The sequence below is a fragment of the Stegastes partitus genome, unplaced genomic scaffold (assembly GCF_000690725.1).
Source record: "Stegastes partitus isolate 25-593 unplaced genomic scaffold, Stegastes_partitus-1.0.2 Scaffold780, whole genome shotgun sequence".
Lineage (NCBI taxonomy): Eukaryota > Metazoa > Chordata > Actinopteri > Pomacentridae > Stegastes > Stegastes partitus.
The window spans coordinates 3,385-19,340 of record NW_007578511.1 but is presented as its reverse complement, the minus strand read 5'-3'; the positions used below and the strand labels follow the sequence as shown (position 1 = coordinate 19,340).

Here is a 15,956-nt window from a genome sequence, read left to right as displayed (position 1 = left end):
CTCTACTCTACTCTACTCTACTCTACTCTACTCTACTCTACTCTACTCTACTCTACTCTACTCTACTCTACGTTTAGGAGCGGTCACTGAAGCTTGATTTATGTTTTCGCGTCAGGCCGCTGCGGTCCGTACGTGTGGATGCTGCACAGTGTCGGACGTGCAGCTGGAGTTGATCCAAACCCCTGAAGGGACATAATTATATGGCACGGCTGCAGAGGATACCACACAGAGACCACAAGAACTCTGAATCATCCGCTCGTGTCCTGTTTTGATGGCCGCTGTTGATAGCGGAGACCAAAAAATGCATTTTGTGATCCAGCGAAGCCTTCATCGGCTCGCATTGTCTGCACTGACAGAAAAGTTGTCAGTTTCGTCTTATGTACAATGAAGACTCTGTAATTACCTCCTCTTCAGTAAGCGCTAAAAACACAAAACTGTTCTTAAGCACAAACTGAATTTAAGCGCATGAACACACTTGATTTCTGGTGATGAACGTATAACAGAGCTCCTAGTTTAGGGTTAAATCTGCTCTGATAAATCAGCCGGAGCTATCGACAGCAGCAGCGACACTAAATCTGGTCTCAGGTTTGGGAGTCATTACATCAGATTACACTAATCTGGAGCAGATGCTGTCATAAATGCAACAAACCCTGCATGCAGTCTTTCTAACAGTATTCTGATGATGTCGAGAAGCAACAGGCATGTAGTTTCAGAAATGTGATTAAAATCAACCAAAACATTGAGAATTCTACACTTAGATGACTGCATTCTTCAATACATAAAGTAATTCTTGCTCCTGGTTCCTCCTGGGTCTCTGGTGTGTATTGTTTTGGTGCAGATTGTGTGAACGTGTTTGTTTGTGAGACACCCACATTTCGCCGTGTTGTTTCTGGCTCTGGACCTTGGCCCGCTCGTCCTCCTCCTCTTGCAGCTTCTTGGCGACCTGCAGGTCCTTCTGCACCAGGCGGCTCTTATGGACGTTTGAGGCCAAGTGACTCTCGACTGTGGACACAAACACACAAGCGCCGCTCTTAGAACTGTGTACACACAAACCAGAGCCGGCTGATGACGAACCCGATAAACGGACGGCGGAGTTTATTTACAGATCTGCACTTTTTAAACGTCTCTCTGAGGAGCGCCGGCATCGTTCAGAAGGTCTGCGGAGGACAAGATAAACGCGGAGGATGCTTGGGCCTCTCGTAATGAACAGCGAGCGCTCTTAGTCACTGAGAAATGAATGCTGGCAGCTGAGGCGTCGTTCCAAGGTTGCGTGACGGCACGTTGTGGGCCATAACAGATGATAAATCCTGCCTGCTGACGCACTCCCGGCACTTCGTAAGCATGGAGAGCATCACTCACTCGCTCAGCTCTGTCTCACCTGACTATTGATCTGCTCCCGCCTTCCTGGTGAAAAGGACCAAATTACATTTGGCAATATACCCGTGAGAAGCTCCATAAAGTTTCTGCTTCTGACTGGCGGGATTGAACGAGGAAACAGCTGTGCCAACTTGATAGAACGTCAAGGGGTGACATTGATTTTTCTGGATGACGCTGTGATCAATTGCTTAAGTTCGTGACACCTCACAGGAAATATTTGAAGGCGTAACTGATGTCACAACCCAGGACACGGCCATCATTTATCCGCTGCCACGTTTTTCCAGCAGGAAAATTGATTCATCTTTCAAACGTGGAAAAAAAACGAAACATAACCGAACACTCTGACATCCGTTCATTCAAGAGGGTCCACGTCACTCGGAGGAAAGGGGACTCGAGGTGAGAAAGCCGAGATTTGTGAACCTCAGACGCTGGAAAATGGAGAAAAAAAACACGTTCCAGAAATAAAAGACGCCAAGTGCTGACACAGCCGTAAAGAAATGTTTTCCATGTGACACTTGGATGCCTCGCCGTTTTGCACGCTCGACGTTCTGAATGAAAATAAAAGCCAGCTGTGGCTCGGCAGCAACTTGAAATGAATGAAGCCTCAAAGCCCCGACTGAGGCGTCCATCTGTTGATGTGATCCAGGAAAAGAAAGCGACGTTTTACTATCCGGCTGCCGGCGTTCTCCTCGGCGACCTCCGGGGTCAAAGGAGACGCAAACATTTCTCAGAGAGAGGTCGGTTATTACGGCAACAAGGCGGTAACAGATCGGTAAAGCTTTAAGAGGGTTAATGACAACAGAAGGACAGACCATGAGAAACCACAGCGATTACAGCTAATCTGCACTTAGTCTACGGCTGCGTGGCATCTGGCCTTTTTTTTTCCTCGCCGAGCTTGTTGTGTAATTTTTGCCTTCTATGGTGAAAGAGACGCATTTGAGGAAACAGAAGAAGAAACTATGCACAGCAACATGTTGTCTCTAAAACGATCCAACCCTCAAAGCTCACAGAAGAAATCTCATCTTCTTCACAATCTTCAGCCACTTCGTGAACGAGAGCAGGTGAAGGACGTGAGCAAGTGCATCATCTGCAGATGTTCACTTGTGTGTGAAGAAAGGAAGCCTTGTTTTGGTCGGTCAGAGGAATGCAGGGAGGAATTTAAGGCTCCCCGAAGGAGACTTTAGCCAAGATCAAATGAGAATCAGCAGAAAAATGACAAGAATTGAGATTAATGAGGGAAAATAACCGTTGAAATCAGTTTCTCAAGTATAATCAGCATAACTGTTGATCAAATGCTCAACAGGAAAATGCTCTGATTTCTGTCAAACAAAGCAACACAGACTCTGCTTTTACTGTACGCACACTGATCAGGCCAACTGTCCTGCAGAGTTACACCCTAAAGAGGCAGCAAAAACAGTCAGTGCCTCAAACTACCTCAGCAAGAACCAGCGCTCACCTCCGACTGAAGCACAAGAAGCCTTTGATAACATTTAATATTTGAAGTGATAACCGCCATCCTGAGATTTCAACATGTTAATGCAATTTAACAGCCTTTGTAGTGAGCCTCCAAAGTTCCTTTTTAAAAATCACATGAAAAAGATGCAGCTAATTACTCGCATATGATCTCGGATAAAAGCTCATCTAATGGGCCATGAAAGCACAAACACAAAGCTAACGACGACAAAAAACAAATGCTCAGACAGAACGCTGCGCTGTCTCAGCTCAGATCGGGAATCAGGGCTTCTCTGTGCTCCAGCTGCAGCACACAAAAATTAATGAGATCCAGAGGAATGAGGAGCAGCGGCCCAGCGCCGCTACAGACCCGCCGTGGCATCCTGCACCATTCACTCCCCTAATTGTGTGGCTGAAGCGGGCTTTATGTCGGATTAATCGGGCTGCAGCCACCGACGCTTAAACTCGACACGTTTTTGGAAAAGGGCAGCGTGGAGCATTGTGGGCCGCGTTCATGTTTCTGCTGCGACACTCTGGAAACATCTTTTGTGGTTTGTTCTTTTGCAAAGCGAGCATTAACCCTCCGAGTCCCAGAGCATGCAGCATTTACAGGCGTGTTGTCTTTAAAGAAAATAACACAATTTATTACCAGTTGTTGTGACATTTTCAACATGCGTCATTGTTTCGTGGGGAAACTGAACCAAATCCAAGCCTAAAATCGTTGTATTTCATCACAATCACTTTATACTACATCCATCCATCCATCATCTCTACACTTTAATCCTCACTAGGGGGGCTGGAGTCTATCTCAGCTGACTCAGGGTGAAGGCAGGTTCACCTGGACAGGTAACCAGTCTATCACAGGGCTACACTTAGAGACAGACAACCAAGCACACTCACATTCACACCTACGGACAATTTAGAATCACCAATTAACCTCAGCATGTTTTTGGACTGTGGGAGGAAGCTGGAGAACCCGGAGAGAACCCACGCTGCTCGGGGAGAACATGGAGACTTGGAATGATCCTGGGTGTCCTCACTGGGACGCGAACCAGCGACCTTCTAGCTGCGAGGCAACGATGCTAACCACCAAGCCACCTTGCAGCCCACTTTATACGACATGTCTAATAAGAAAAATGCCTAAAATGTATCATTTGCTTTAACAAGAATCTGCAAAAAGCTAAAAATTTAGTGTTCCTCGATGCAACCGTGAGGCTACGATTGACTCAGCAGCGAGAAACAGTCACATGACAAAAATTCTGGGACTTTTTAGATAAACTGGGTTGAACTGCCGGCCGTGTTCACACCGAGCTGATAGAAAACGGGCCAAAATAAAATGTAAGTAGTAAAACATCTACAGTATGTGGAGCTTCTGTGTCTTCTACAGTGTTGGTAACACCTGTGGGCACTTTCTGTACATCATGTTGCTCCAGGTTTTTCCAATTTGTTCAAAATACATACATTAAATCCTTTCTGATTGATGGTATTTGTTTTATTGCACAGACAGTATAGGTGTGTCTCTATTGTTTCCACAGAGGTTCAGGACTTTGTGTTGGAGTGAAAAACGAGTCCACGATGAGGAAAAACAAAGGTGAAGTGACCTTTGACCAAAACAGCCCTCAGCGTGACAACAGGGCCGATGCAGGAAACATCCCAACATTTTTATGTTCTTAATATAAAGTACGGAGATTATGGGACAGAAATAAAACGTGAATCATCTTTCTTACTTTCTTGCTCCTGGAGGTTGTAGGCCAGGCAGTGGTCTTCCAGCACAGCAAAGTCTCTGCACACTAGAAGAAAAAAAAAAACAGAACAGGAAGAGAGTCAAACTGAAAATATGGTTTACTGAAAAAAAAAAAAGCAACGTTCTAAATTAGTTTCAAAAACCAAAAGCTTTTCCTGTTTTATTCAAACCTGAAACTGGTTCAAGTCAAAGTGGCAGCAGATGAGAAGTCAGATTAAAATCTGAGTCGGTTTCACATCCTGCAGGTTACATCTGCTCACATGCATGATTCATTATTTTTTTAAAAAGTGACCGACAGTCAAGAAGTTTAACGAGTTACCCAGAACACACTAGTTCAGGCTAATCTAATGAATGTATTTCTCGTTGAGCGGCTCTTTGTATTAGCTCAAGTGAACGATAAGCTGCTGCACGGTGTTCTTAGAAACATGACTGCTGGATGAATCAAAAGACGCTTTTCACAAAACACTCGGCCCGATGCTGTCAGCGATAAAGCCATCTGGCGAGCCTGTTGGTCATTTTTGTCAGCGTCAACGCGAAGTGAAACCGTGAGTGAGGAAACGCTGTTTGCCTTTGTGTGAAAAGATGCTGAGTTATTTTTAAAAATAAAGTTAAAAATAAAGTTATTTAGAAATGAGAAGCTGCGAGCTGGCTGACGAGATGTTTTTAAAGCTGCTTCTTCTTCTGCAGAAACAACATGAGCGTCCAGAATTATTACTTGTTCTCAGTTGGAGGCCTGAAGCTCCAACGTAAGAGCTACGACCATCATCTGTGCGTTCATCTTCACATCGAACCTAAACTCCAACAGTCTTTGCTTTTACGGTTTCGACATTACTGACAAACGTTGACTCACGACAACCCAACGTCATCACAGCTTTCCTAACACGAGGCAGCGTTTCTCGGGATCCACCGGCCTTCAAACAACATCCAGGACCGGTTCCGTCCGTTAGCCTGTTCAGCAACGGTTCTCTTCAAATTCTACTGCAAGATTTTCCATCTGCTGAAAAACTTGCGTTAAGATCAAATACAGAAACAGAAGCATGACTTCATTCTGCAGGAAGAAGCACCACCCTGAGGTTCTGGACGGAAATAAAAAGCCCATTAACGAGCTGCTGTTGTTTTATGACTCGTATACGTTCAGTTAATCCTGATGCTGTATGAGGAGCTCTCATCACTTCACATAAAGAGACGACCCGACAGCGATTGTGCGTCTTTAAAGGCAGATCAGAGGAACTTAATCACTGCTTAGCACAAGCGCTGATGAGAAGAAGGTTAAACAGAGAACAAATGTGTGAGTGGCACCAAACAGATGCTGAGAGGAGCAGGCCGAGACCTCCACAAAGCCCCGCACTGACTCGGCCCAGTTTGGGATTTGATTAACGCCGAGCATTCTTCAACCATATGCTTGATCTTCTTAGAAACCTGCGACTTATCGTGGCTGGTGCAGTGGTTTTAAGTCGTCCAACAATTTGGGTTTGTGTGCTTTTAAAAAAAGCTCGTCAAAGGCGACACCGTGAAGCCGCCGGTATTCACAACAACAACACCGAGCAACAAGTGACAGAAGGATTACGCAGCTCCCACCACAGGAGGCCGGGTTCTGTGCTTCGTGTGCAGTCGCTGCTTCAGTGGAGCAGCTTATTTAAATGATTTTTTTTTTACTATTCTCCCAACACGAGAGATGAAACTTCTCCAGCAGCCCTCTCCGTCCTTCCCTCGGCACATGAGACAAGCAGAGCAAATGCAGGTTTCTTGTGTCTCTGACCAGAATAACAAGCATCCTGCCGAGCAGCTGCTTCACACCAACAGGACGGGTCCGTTTCAGCACCACGGGTCCGTTTCAGCAGCACAGCGTCCCTCCACAGCCGATACGTGACCTTTAACACCGGCTTCTTATTCGACCTGCAAACACTTTGATCCTTTTATTAATCTTTTTTTTCTAGTGTTTACTGTTAAGCAGCAAAAGAACAAATCAAAACCCTCATATGTGAAAACCTACAACACGATAGAAGCAACTGATTCGGTGCGAATGTTCCACTTTTCGCGTTATCATGAGTGAGAACAGCACACACAGCTACGTGGGAGGGAGTTATCGCTTTTTAAAATCTTTTAGGATAGCGTTTCAGAGCGGTTTTACCGCCGAAGGCAACAAGTCAGACGAACGTGTCGGCGCTCTGGCCTAACCACATACTTGAAAACATTCAACACCTCCATGTGATCAGAGATGAAGTTCTAGGTCACCTGACTCCTGCAGCACAACGTGTACATCAAACACAATGTGCATAAATACAGATCCACGTCTCCACAAAGCAACTTCATCCAAACACTGTGTTTGACGAAACAGAAAATATTGATCATTCTAATGTGGACCACCTTACTGCAGCATTAAAGACAACTTGGTCGTAAAATGCTGTAAAAATACGCTGAATCGTAACAGCAGTGCAGCGTTTTGTTAAATATTGGACAATCTGTTGTGTTTTTGGAGCCAAAAACCAGAATGACCACCAACAGCAGGCTACTATGTGGGAATTAGGAAGCATTTTTTGCAAAAACAGTGTTTAGAATAAGAAACTAAAGACCATTTTTATAATTATTTAAACAGGAAATTAAATCATTTTTCTTAGTTTCTACAGTATATTCGATAGTTTAGAGTTCATCATACATTGCTGCCTATAAATAAATGCCCCCAGTCATTCCCAATGTGGCCTTTTTCCTTCATCTTTTAGGCGTTTCAGTGATTTATGCATTTCTCTATGCAGGCACATTGTTATTTCAGGTCTGCACTTCACAGCAGTGTTCAAATAAGAACCTTTGCAGGTAACCCGAGTGTCAGTTTATCACAGAAGCACATAAATGCAGCATATTAATGGAAAGTCCGGCTTCAGTATTAAGCAGTAAACCTGTTGCAATTAAATAAACAGAATACAGCTTCAGGTGAATTACAACAGCAACACAGTAAAATACGAGCAGCTGTGGTTCGTTAACAGTGAAATTAGCGCCAGTATCGGTGCGTTAGCATCCCGTAGCAGGCTAGGCTAACACCTGCGGTCGGTCACTCGGCTAGCGTTAGCCTGCTTAGCTGCGCTGCCTCTTAGCTAGCGGCTAGCTGCTCTCACATTTAAAACATGCTATATGGACGTTACCCTCTTTGACTCCAGGTAGCTTCTTCTGGTCGATGCTAATGTTACATTCAGCCATGTTGTCACCGGTAATAAGTCACTGGGAAAAAAAAAAAAAATAACAAGAGGAAAAAAAAAAAAAAAACAGAGACGTTGACGGTGAATTACACCTCCGCGTTTCGTCCGAAGGTTAACGGGCAGCCCTGATTGATCGCCTCCCTTCCTCGGCGAACCGGATCGATGTTCCAGGTGCTACTCGGCCCCTTTTGATTAGTTTCGGTAGCCTCCCTCTCTCGGTGCGTCGCTGCTCTAATTGCCTGGCTGCTGCTGCTGCTGCTGAAGCTGGCGTGTCAGATTTTTTCCTACGAGCGTCCCTCCCTCCGTCCGCGAACCTCCGCACAACCTCAGCGCAACCTATCGGCAACCTGAAAAGTCGCGCGCGCTGAACTCACATATCCGGTTTGCGCGTGTCAAAATAAAAGGGGGATCGTTAAAGCTCGCTGTACTTGATTTTTTAAATTTTTTTCCCATGAATTGTGTGAGTAAATGAGTGGCAATCAAAGTAAATACAAAAAAAGGGAATTTATTTTAACATATATGTTGTATGAACATTTTAAAGTCCCTCTCTGGTCACTGATCAAACCCTAAAAACTCATCTCTGTGTGTAAAAGTTACCTATGTAGAAGTTTTATCCATGAAAATATCTCCTGTATTTTATCCATTTTCACAAACTTAATGAGAGTCTGACAAGAATGTCAGTTTTTTTTTAGAATAAAACTTGCTTTAATTCAATTCTACATTCCCCCCCTTATTTTAATTTATCCATGAATTAACCTATTTACTATTCTTATTATTACCACCTTGTTTTTTGGTTTAACAGTCAAATTTCTTTTATTCTACTTTTGCTTTTTTCTTTACCTTACACAACATTTTTGGTGCTTTTAATATTTTATTTGTTTGTTGTGGTGATTTATTTTGTCAACCTTTTACTGTGTTTAACTTTATTTCTCCACTTTTACCTCTCTGGTCTTTGTTTTTCTGTTTGGCCTTACTTTTACAGTCTGTTTGTATAGCAATTTGTAAACTAGGTTTTTAAAAAAGTTCTTATATAAATACAGTTATTATCTTTATCATTATTATTGGTTTAATTATTATGAAATACCAAGAGGGTGTCATAACACTGTTGTGCTATAATAACTCACAGATTATATAATTGCCATATTTGTCACACTACCCCTAAAATTCAAGTACACTCAATCTGTAGAAGCCTTTCAGCCGTTGTTTTTTTACTTTATGCTGAAAGGCAGAATCGCCACACTTCCTGTATGACTGTAGCTGAATGTGTTCAACTTGACGCACCTTTGAGGTTCAGTGTTAGAAACGTCTGCAGCTGCGAGAAACGTTCAACATGAAGCAGCTCTGAGTGTGAACTGAGTTTGGGGTTAATAATGATGCTTCCTGCAGAGCATGAATGATGTAAAGCGACTGAACAGAGAGCAGCAGAGTGTCTGAAGCTTCCTGTTCAAACCAACACACCCTCACGTGACTCCTCAGCAGCTGCTTCTGGCATTATGGTAATGTCTTTGCTCCCTCTAGTGTCCAGCATGAACCTGCCACACCTTCCTCCTGTTACGGTTTTAACTGAATACAGCGCATTGATAATAATGACTGGATAGCAGCTTTCCATTTATAGATAAATAGCTTCATTAATAGATATATATGAGCTGTGTCCATGTTTAAGGCTGAATTCGTCCTGATGCTGATTTTCAGCGAGATGCTGCGAGTTCAGTCTGACCTCTGACACTGATGCAGGACTGATGACTTGAAACTCAGAGCTGGTTAAAGTGTTTGAGCGACACTCTTGCAAAGACATTTGGAAGCATTTGACATTTATCTAATTAATGCAGCAAAGTGTTGCACGCGTTAAAGACGACCAGCAGCAAGATTATGACAAAAATGAATCGAATAAAATACGAAAAGAGACAAAACTGGATGGCAACCTGCAAAATAGGATCAGACAGGATCATCCATCCATCCATTATCTATACACCGCTTAATCCCTATTAGTGTTGTGGGGGGCTGGAGTCTATCCCAGGGGCCACCTGGACAGGTAACCAGTCTATCACAGGGAGGATGGAGGACACCCAGGATCTTTCTGCGTGGAGTCTCCATGTTCTCCCCGTGCAGCGTGGGTTCTCTCCGGGTTCTCCTGCTTCCTCCCACACAGTCCAGAAACATGTTGAGGTTAATTGGTGATTGTAAATTGTCCGTAGGTGTGAATGTGAGTGTGCTTGGTTGTCTGTCTCTAAGTGTGGCCCTGTGATAGACTGGTGACCTGTCCAGGTGAACCTGCCTTCACCCTGAGTCAGCTGGGATAGACTCCAGCCCCCCACGACCCGAGTGAGGATTAAGGTGTAGAGATGATGGATGGATGGGTTTTATTTGAGCTCGACTCCTTCTGTTTGCTCCATCAACACACTGAAATTACTTGACGTGACTAAAACCTGGAGCTCGGCCTCCAGGCGGCCTCCTGCCTCTCTGCGAGGCTCCACATCATTCTGTGTTTCCAGCAGCAAAGTGTTTGTGGAAAGTTCTTGACTACGAGGCTCCGTAAGTCTCATCTGAGGGGACTTTTATGAATCCCTCAGCGGCCAAACTCGGCAGGTGTCTGCCAGCTTGCCTCCCCTAAGCGGGGCAGCGGCACAATGCGGAGCCGTGAGATGTGATTGCCTGGATGCGGGGAGGCGCTCGGCCTCCGTGATGGATGTTCCTCCGGCTCCAAATCAGCCCTCGAGCCAAGACTGAGGAGCTCATCCCTGGTGCACTTAGGGGCCGAATCAATTCACTTCCCGGGCCGCCGTGCCACCGCGGGCCTATTTAAAGAAGCAATTAATGTAAAAGAAAAAGACTCGCGAGCGCCAAGAACATCTGATTGTGGTCCGTCGTAAGCAGCCGGCTGATTGATAACTCGCTCTCTGCTTGATTTGCTGGTGTCACAGTGATGTAGGGTTACTGCGACGTCACCGTATTTCATTCAGACGCTTCACGGTCCGCGCGAGAACGTGGCCTATTGACGAAGTCCACGATGACGAGCTGATGATTTAGTGCCGCCGCCGGGCTCCTCCCTTCAGGCTGGCCAAGGTATAAATATATTGACGGGACGGGCTCAAGGGAGTGGATGTTTTTTTTGTTGCCTCGAGTCTCACAGCGCGGAATTAGCCTGGGATCGTATTCGCCGAGTGAAATGGACAGGGTCTCGGTCGAGAGCTACTGTTTGGGACTCCTGGGTTTGTTGCTGCTGCAGGGAGTTCTCCATGTGGAGGGAAGGAGCATGTTCATCCCTGGTGAGTGTGCAAGAAACATGCAAAGTTTGTTTTTGCAGAATCTGCAACAAGTTATGTGCATTTTTTTTTTTCATCTGTCTTTGGTGCCATTTTTATTTGCTCTGTGCCTGCAGGAAACCATGTTTTTAACTCCAAAGAAGAATCAGACTCCCAGAGCAAGATCCTAGCACTATTACTACACAAAAGCTTAGTTCCTGTCGACAAGGACGACGCTCTGGGTGAGACGAGCAGGAAAAGAAAATCTAAACAACATAAATGCATTCTGTGCTCGTGCGTTAACCAGATTTCCTTTCTGCAGGTGTTGAGCTGGCCAATAAGATAGCTGAGCTGGAGGAGGTGAGGCTTTTTAAAAAGAGAATTTTGACCAATTGAGTGAAGTTTTATATCAGAATCAATCAGCTCTAAGTGGGCAGAGCCCCTGATGATGTATTGACTCTGAGGTGACGGCAGCTCGCCTTCAATCACTCTGATCTCCGCCTGCAGCTGCGAGCTTTGCGGGAGGATCTGGAGCTGGAGAGGAAGATCACGGCGAACATGGCAGAAGGCAAATCCATAACCAGGAAGCGAGGCGAACGTGAGTTAAACAGAAATCCCTCTCGTTACTTGTTGGATTGATTTTGATTTTTTTTTTCTATCTCTCTGCCGCAGCTTGTTTCTGGAAGTACTGCGTCTGACCCGACCGGAGGAGGATCACTGTGAAATCTTGCTGCAAAAGCCCAACATAGCCTTAAAAAAACTCACAACACCAGTAATATAATCACACTGTATTTACTCCAGCAATATAGAGTCGTACCATGATCAGCGTCATCGATTAAAACGCTTCGTGTCCCGAAAGATCTGTAAATAATCGGCTGCTCACTGGAAATACTTGAGGGTCAGATGTGACGAAACGTACTTGACTGCAAAGAATTATTTTCCCCGGGAGTTTGTTTGTTTTTTATTTAATTTATTTTGCCTGCTGCTTGTGTTCTTTGTCGCCCTCTTGTGGCAGAACTGGGCGCGACGTGTTTTTATACCACAAACATCTCACCTGTCACTGCTTTTAAAAAACAAAACGCACTGCTGGTAATTTTACAATGTAAATAAAATGATTATGTGAATCTGTGCTGCTTGTGTCGGAGTTCTTGTTGTTTTTTTATTGAAGAAGTGTTTCGAGATTAGAATAAACTCAACAAACGGAGCATAAAGAGAAAGAAACTGGAATCACAACAAAAGCATTCACAGAAAATAACAGTAAAAAATAAGAAAACTAATAACAGACAGTCAACTAAACGAGGTGCTGTTTCAAACCTCACTGAATTGTGACTCAGTTCTTCAGACGAGAACCTGATTTTTCCACATTTGAAGGGTATTAGACATTCACTGAGCCTCATCCTTGTTGTTTTTTATCTGCATTTACACTAAGTTGCTGCTGCAAAGTCTGAAACCACCAGTACAATTAATACAAGATCTGGTTCAATGTGCATATTGATGAACTTTTTTTGTGTTTTCTGATCATTCATCAGAGAATACTTTTTTAAAAAGTACATTCTGGGTAAACTTTCAAGGCTTATACACACATGTGGACAAAACTGTTGGTAAAAACAACAACAGGTGGTGCGATCTGACACTGATGGACCTTCACCTTGGAGTTCACCTTTAACGTCTTTAGAGGTTGTCTCTTTTGGTACCATTCGTATATCCGTCTCTTCCATTTGTCATCAATGTTCCTGTCCAGGGAGGTCGGCTACAGTCGCATGGATCTTACATTTCTGGATAATCTGTGCAGCTGTAGTCACAGGAGCATCCAGCTGCTTGGAGATGGTCTTACAGCCTTTACCTTTAACATGCTGCTCTATCATTTTCTTTCTAATCTCCCGAGACAACTCTCTCCCTCGCTTCCTCTGGTCCAAGTCTAATGTGGTACCCACCACAACAGCACAGTGACTACTTGTAACCCTATAAACAGGCCGACTGACTGATTACAAGTTTGTAGACACCTGTGATGCTAATTAGAGGAAACACCTTGATTGAACATGTCCCTATGGTCACATTATTTTCAGTCTTTTCTAGGGGTACCATCATTTTTGTCCAGGCCTGTTTCATGAGTTTATTTTTTTGAAATAATTCTGTTAAACCACAGTTCAAAAGCAACGTCTGATTTTCATTGGTTAATTTTCAGTGAATTTTTATTTATTATTACTTTTGTCAGATTCAAGTTATTTCTGTGACCGTCGTGGGTTTTTCTTTCATTAACCGGGGGGTACCAACTATTATGTCCACGTGTGTGTCAGCATGTGTGATGGTGGTTGGTCAGAACAAGTTCTTGACAAAGAAAGGATCATTTTTACCTCCATTAGACACCAGGATCATCTTCCTGTTTTACGATATGTTCCTGATTACTACATTAAAACTGCATCCATCAGATCCTTTAAACTGAGGTGATCAGCGTCTACCTGAACATCTGCAGCGACGCCTGATTCACTGCACAGTTTGGATCTTTCAGAGGAGCTGAGTCACGAGCTTTTTGTCCAAACAAAGGCAGCGCTGCAGAGAAAAGGCGTTAATCATAGCGAGCACGAGGTTTCAGGAAAACCACGCTGGATGTGACGCCGAGCTGCGTTCAGGCTGAAGCAGCACAGAGGGATGACTTCTGCCTTGAGTCACAGAACGTCAGCCACGTGCACACGCTTTACAAACCCAGCGTCCGCCTGACGATGGCGTTTAACACATCACCTGAGAAAACTTCTGCAGCACCGTGAGACAAAACGACCAAAACCTGAGCTCAGCAATAAGAGAAAAAAAATAAAATACGCCTCCGTTTCTTTACCACCAGGCCGGAGTGAGATCTGAAAAACTCTTTTCCCGTCTGCCTGATGAAAACTGTAAGTTAGAGGCTTTCAACAATGATTCAGCGACGCTGAGGCTGTTGAACCGGCTCCAGAAACCAGCTGCAACAGATTTTATGCAATAGAAATGAAGTGCAGCACATTTTAGTCACAACGTCACTGAGCGGCCTTTGTGCTAAATGTGCCGCATCTGAAACACCTAAAAAAAAAAACGTCTAAAACATCCAACAAAAAATATCTAAAACATTAAAAAAAAAAAAGAAAAAAGAAAAAAGGAAAAATCAGTGGTGTTTTTACATCAGATAGATTATAGATTATCATGAGAAGGCCAAAAGTATGGAGCAGTGAGAGTGCCAAATTACAAAAATAAATCAATAAAAGAATAAGAAAATAAAAGTGGAAACAAAAAGAAGAATGAATAAAATAAAATAGAAATAATGTACGTGTAATATAAAGCAATATTGATTGAAAATTAATCCATAAAACAAAAGACTAATAAAAGTAGAAATATAAAGACAAATGAATAAAATAACAAAAATAATAACTATTTATTTATTATGTTTTTATTTTTTAATTAATTTTTTACAATATTGTTTTTCCTTTTTTATTTTATTTTTTCTATTTCTATGTTTATTTATTTTTGCTTTTAAAGCGCTTTTAAATGTCACTTTAAAAGCAAAGGAAATATGCACAGAAAATGTGATATAATGTGTATAAAAAATACAAAAATACACAAATACATAAATAACTAAATGAAAAAATAATAAAAATTAAAAATAAAAACATTAAAGAAGAAATAAAAGTCTACAAGAAAATGTCAAAATCTTACAACTAATCGTTGATCAACTGCAAATTGTGACTAAAAAGGTTTAAAAATTCAGATTCCTTTAACTTTAACTCCTGTAACTTTACGACTTTTTTATTTTTAAATACAGGGGGACGTTTGCAGACTGTTAACATTCTTAATGCCAGTAAAGATAATTCAGAAACATTAATTTAAAGAGAATCACAAATTAGCACATGTTCCTGTTCTCACTGACTGTAGAAACACAACTGGGTCAGATCCTTAAAAATGTGACTGTGAACGTCAGTTTTTCTTCACTGGGACGATCATCCAGCTCTGTTCTGTCACATTAAACAGGCATCAGGCACAAACTGCACGACTCGTTCCAGAAATAAGATTTATCAGTTCGAGCTCAGCCCGTGAAGTGGAAGCAGGCTGAGCCCATCCTGTCCTGATAAGCTGCAGGAAATGAACCATCGGCCTCCGTGGAGCTCAAGATACCAGCGAAACCCACAGCATCATGTCAGTTTTTAATGGTTTTAGAAGCTCTGATACAGCTCAAGACGAGATAATAATAATAATAAAAAAAGCATAATAATAATAACAACAATAACAACAACAACAACAACAATAATAATAATAACAATAACTCAGCGTATTATGAGAATAAACTGCTGGCATGAAATAAAAAAAACACAAAAACTGGGACTATAATCTATAATTTAACAAAAAAGTCCTGATAAATATAGTTTAAAACAAAAACTGTGAGTCTACACTGGATCCAATATTATTTACAGTCATAAAATGTCCAGTAAAAGGAATTTTTAATTAAAAAAAAAAAAAAAAAAACAGTAAAAGGAATTTTTAATTTAAAAAAAAGAAAAAAGTGTGCCCACAATATTTTAAGGAAGCCCCAAACGGTTGAGTTTGGGAGTTAAGGTCACACATTAGGCAACATGCCGGATGTGTGGGGCGACTGTTGGGTGGCGTGTCGGCGAAGCAGGCGTCAAAAAAACTTCATAGACAGAAAACGTTCACTTCTTCACAACGACATACGAGAGAAGCGCCGACGATGGAGCCTCGCTTCAGAGGTGAGGAGAGCGTTTCAGTCGATTTGGTTCAGGAGAGAAAATGATCTCACGTTTCTTCACTAAAAACAATCTTTCACTATGTTCACAATTTAACTCCAGATTTTCTATGAAATACACGATACAGAGTTTATTTATTACTTTGATTTGATGCTTAAAACAGAGTTCAGTAAAATATTTTGGCTGAATTTTGATGTTTTCACCTGGAGTGTTTTTTACTTTCCCC

At 42.6% G+C, this 15,956-nt stretch overlaps 3 protein-coding genes across 4 annotated transcripts in view; 2 read left to right on the top strand and 1 right to left on the bottom strand.

Moving 5' to 3' along the window:
* Positions 1 to 7,975, bottom strand: part of ccdc50a (coiled-coil domain containing 50a) — a 22,373-nt gene extending 14,398 nt beyond the window's left edge. For both annotated transcript variants that reach the window (XM_008292030.1, XM_008292031.1), the window contains exons 1-3: positions 7,711 to 7,975; positions 4,557 to 4,619; positions 873 to 1,002 (exon numbers count right to left, since the gene is read on the bottom strand). In XM_008292030.1, coding sequence (XP_008290252.1) covers positions 873 to 1,002; positions 4,557 to 4,619; positions 7,711 to 7,765 — 248 coding nt within the window. In that variant the 5' untranslated portion in view covers positions 7,766 to 7,975. The remainder of the gene's footprint in view (positions 1 to 872; positions 1,003 to 4,556; positions 4,620 to 7,710) is intronic.
* A 2,955-nt stretch (positions 7,976 to 10,930) lies between these two features.
* Positions 10,931 to 12,060, top strand: uts2d (urotensin 2 domain containing). The gene is made up of 5 exons (XM_008292029.1): positions 10,931 to 11,030; positions 11,144 to 11,248; positions 11,329 to 11,366; positions 11,514 to 11,604; positions 11,679 to 12,060. The coding sequence occupies exons 1-5, from the start codon at positions 10,931 to 10,933 to the stop codon at positions 11,702 to 11,704; spliced, it is 360 nt and encodes a 119-aa protein (XP_008290251.1). The 3' UTR covers positions 11,705 to 12,060.
* A 3,654-nt stretch (positions 12,061 to 15,714) lies between these two features.
* The window catches only part of LOC103364792 (platelet glycoprotein V), a gene marked incomplete at its 3' end in the record, with an annotated part of 3,622 nt that continues 3,380 nt past the window's right edge, over positions 15,715 to 15,956 (top strand). Inside the window, exon 1 of the mRNA XM_008292049.1 lies at positions 15,715 to 15,733. Within this exon, the coding sequence (XP_008290271.1) occupies positions 15,715 to 15,733 (19 nt within the window). The remainder of the gene's footprint in view (positions 15,734 to 15,956) is intronic.